At 35.7% G+C, this 3,110-nt stretch overlaps 1 protein-coding gene across 1 annotated transcript; it reads left to right on the plus strand.

Annotated features, from left to right (window-relative positions):
* Positions 1-204: 204 nt before the first annotated feature.
* LOC143612856 (putative aquaporin NIP5-1) lies at positions 205-2,831 on the plus strand. Its single transcript, XM_077086732.1, has 4 exons — positions 205-461; positions 1,835-2,254; positions 2,333-2,394; positions 2,479-2,831. Exons 1-4 carry the CDS (start codon positions 243-245, stop codon positions 2,672-2,674), a joined length of 897 nt encoding a protein of 298 aa, XP_076942847.1. The 5' UTR covers positions 205-242; the 3' UTR covers positions 2,675-2,831.
* Positions 2,832-3,110: the final 279 nt, after the last annotated feature.

Here is a 3,110-nt window from a genome sequence, read left to right on the forward strand (position 1 = left end):
TTCGATCTGGATCGAATTCAAACGAGTGTGTAACAATACTTTTATAAAAATCTACAAATTATGTAACGTTTTTGTCACATATCTTTATATCTTACATAAGAAAAAAAACAAAAAAATATTGTATTAAGTTTTTAGCTAGGATATATATATATATATATATATATATATATATATATATATATATATATATATATATATATATATATATATTTAAGAGGAAAGTAACAATCCAAATAGTTGAAATGGAAGTTGGTGATGCACCAACGCCGCCGGTATCAGCACCGGCGACACCAGGAACACCGGGAGGTCCGTTGTTCACATCCTTACGAGTGGACTCTTTGTCATATGACCGGAAGTCAATGCCTCATCGTAAGTGTTTGCCACTTGTTGCATCGTCGTGGGGTGGACCAAACACATGCTTCACTGATTTCCCAACTCCGGATATCTCTCTCACCCGAAAGGTACACATGATTGTTGATTTGTTTCTCATTTTTTTTTTAAATTTAATAAAGTAGTCCATGTGTATTCATTATTTGGCAATCTTAGCACTTTTAGATCGTTGACTTCTTGTTCATTTATAGTTGAGAAACGTGGCTAATGTAGGTATGTAGACTACAAGACTAGTTATTTATGGGTTTAACATGTTTTTTTAAACGACAACTTTCATTGAAACCATAAATCCGTTAGCAAACCACTAGCAAAACCAAACACAAACAACCATGACAAAATAAAAAATTTCATATTGAAACACAACCGATTTCTCCACTTATGTCCTACCCTCCTCGAATGAGCTTTGAACAAAAAAAAAAAAGGAAGCCGAAAACTAAGAGACTTAATTTGACCTAAAATCTTTTGGACATCCGCTTTTACATGTTCACAAACAATCTTTTTCCTCTCTTGCCAAATGTACCGACAAGCGACCATCATAATGGATATGTCTTTCAGAGAAAAAGCAAAATTGGCACAGTCTTGCACCAACTGATGTGTTGCCACACAAATCTTAAAATATGGATTTGACATATTTTGAGCTTGTCTAACCGATCACGAATCTTAAAATGTGACACGAAGTCGAACACAAGTAAGTTTTTAGAGGTTGATATGGACAAGATTTGTTTAATCCGAATTTTATTGTATTTGCTATATGTTTTAACCATAAATGCAAAATTTTATAACTCAAAATATAAATGAATATGAAAAAGAATTACGTTTCAAAATACCCACTGATCCCAATGACACCCCCCCCCCCCTTCCCCATTTGCCTCTAAACCAATACCTTTTTTTTGTTTTTTTCCTTTTCTTTCTAATTATTTTTTATATTAAATGGAATGGTGAAGACTGACGAAGAATGAGGGGAATGATCCATACCAGATTACCAGGGATTGAGGGGTGAGTTTAAAATGAGGGGAAAAACTAAGTTGATACCGAGGTAGTGCAAACGTGAAGAATGAGAGTAAATGAGAAGAATGATGTATACCATTCTGCCTAAGTCAACTAGAACCTGACCTGGACACGTTTAAGACGAAACCTAAATACACAAATTTCGGGTTAGATTTGTGGTGTTTTAGAAATTTACCATCCATAGAGCAATGTACCTTCCGTTTCACCAAACTATTCATCTTGAACATCAAATATATATGTTTTATAATAACTGCTTGTTAATTTAACCCGTTGTCTAATTTGATGCAGCCCAAATAAGCTTATATATACAATTTATTTTTGCACAAATGAACTCATTGATTGAATTATAAATTCATTTATCATAAAAAGAAAAATAATGATTCAATATGCAAAATAAGTTTACTGTTATAATCTTTTAAATAATTCATATATGCAGGTGGGAGCAGAATTTGTGGGCACATTTATCTTAATATTCGCAGCAACAGCCGGACCAATAGTGAACGAAAAGTACTCAAACTCTGAGACACTAATCGGTAACGCAGCATGTGCAGGGCTCGCAGTGATGATAATAATATTATCAACTGGTCATATCTCAGGAGCCCATTTGAACCCATCTCTCACCATTGCGTTCGCAGCCCTCCGACACTTTCCATGGGCCCAGGTCCCGGCCTACATCTTAGCGCAAATATCAGCCTCCATATGTGCTTCATTTGCACTCAAAGGTGTCTTTGACCCCTTCATGTCTGGTGGTGTCACTGTTCCTACTGTTAGCACTGGTCAAGCTTTTGCACTTGAGTTCATCATTACATTTAATCTCCTCTTTGTTGTCACCGCGGTTGCAACTGATACTCGTGCAGTACGTATAACATTTTGTTTCCTTTTATTTTTTTATAGAAACAATGGAGTATAGAATAATATAAATATGTACATTTAGGTGGGAGAATTGGCAGGTATTGCAGTTGGAGCTACTGTTATGCTCAACATTCTTGTTGCAGGGTAAGTTGTCATATTTATGAATGAGATATTACTGGATACGTTTGTTTGTTTGTTTGTTTATTGGTTAATATGCATGGAATGCAGGCCGTCAAGTGGTGGTTCAATGAATCCGGTGCGTACACTAGGTCCAGCGGTGGCAGCAGGGAACTACAAGGTGATATGGGTCTATTTGTTGGCACCCACACTTGGAGCCCTGGCTGGAGCCGGTGTCTATACATTGGTCAAACTTCAAAAAGTTGAGGGCGAGGAGCCGCGTTCAGCTCGAAGCTTTCGTCGTTAAATGATATTTTGTTACGCGTGTGGTTTGATGATAATAAGACAAGGTGTGATGTTGTGTTTGTTGGAACTGTTGTGCAACTACCCGAAAGGTTACCTTTTTTAACTCAAATGTTTATTTTACGATTTGAGTTTTGTAATAAATTAAAGAAAAACATGTGTTGTGTGTTGGAAATCATAGATGAAATTAAACAAACAAAAGGCTTGAAATGGGACAATTTTCTGGGATTTATATTGAAACTGAAACAAGTACAATAAAGAAAATACTTGAAATGTGAAAGTGCTTTTTTTTACTCTACGAAAACAAATGCCTGCAACTATGCTATTTAAAGAAAACAAAATAAAACTGAATTAAGCTACTTAGTCCACGTTCCTTTCCATGTTCCCATAACTGAATACCACTTTCTTTTCCTCATTTCTCGGTCAACTCTTCTACCAGG

This window comes from Bidens hawaiensis, unplaced genomic scaffold (genome assembly GCF_021521415.1).
Source record: "Bidens hawaiensis isolate Kalapana, Puna unplaced genomic scaffold, B.hawaiensis_p1.1 tig00035848_1, whole genome shotgun sequence".
NCBI lineage: Eukaryota > Viridiplantae > Streptophyta > Magnoliopsida > Asterales > Asteraceae > Bidens > Bidens hawaiensis.

Bases quoted from the DNA above. Each gene is read 5' to 3' on its own strand.
- LOC143612856 (XM_077086732.1), top strand. From the start codon at position 243: ATGGAAGTTGGTGATGCACCAACGCCGCCGGTATCAGCACCGGCGACA. The intron at 462-1,834 runs GTACACATGATT...TCATATATGCAG, and splicing joins ATATCTCTCTCACCCGAAAG to GTGGGAGCAGAATTTGTGGG. The intron at 2,255-2,332 runs GTACGTATAACA...ATGTACATTTAG, and splicing joins TTGCAACTGATACTCGTGCA to GTGGGAGAATTGGCAGGTAT.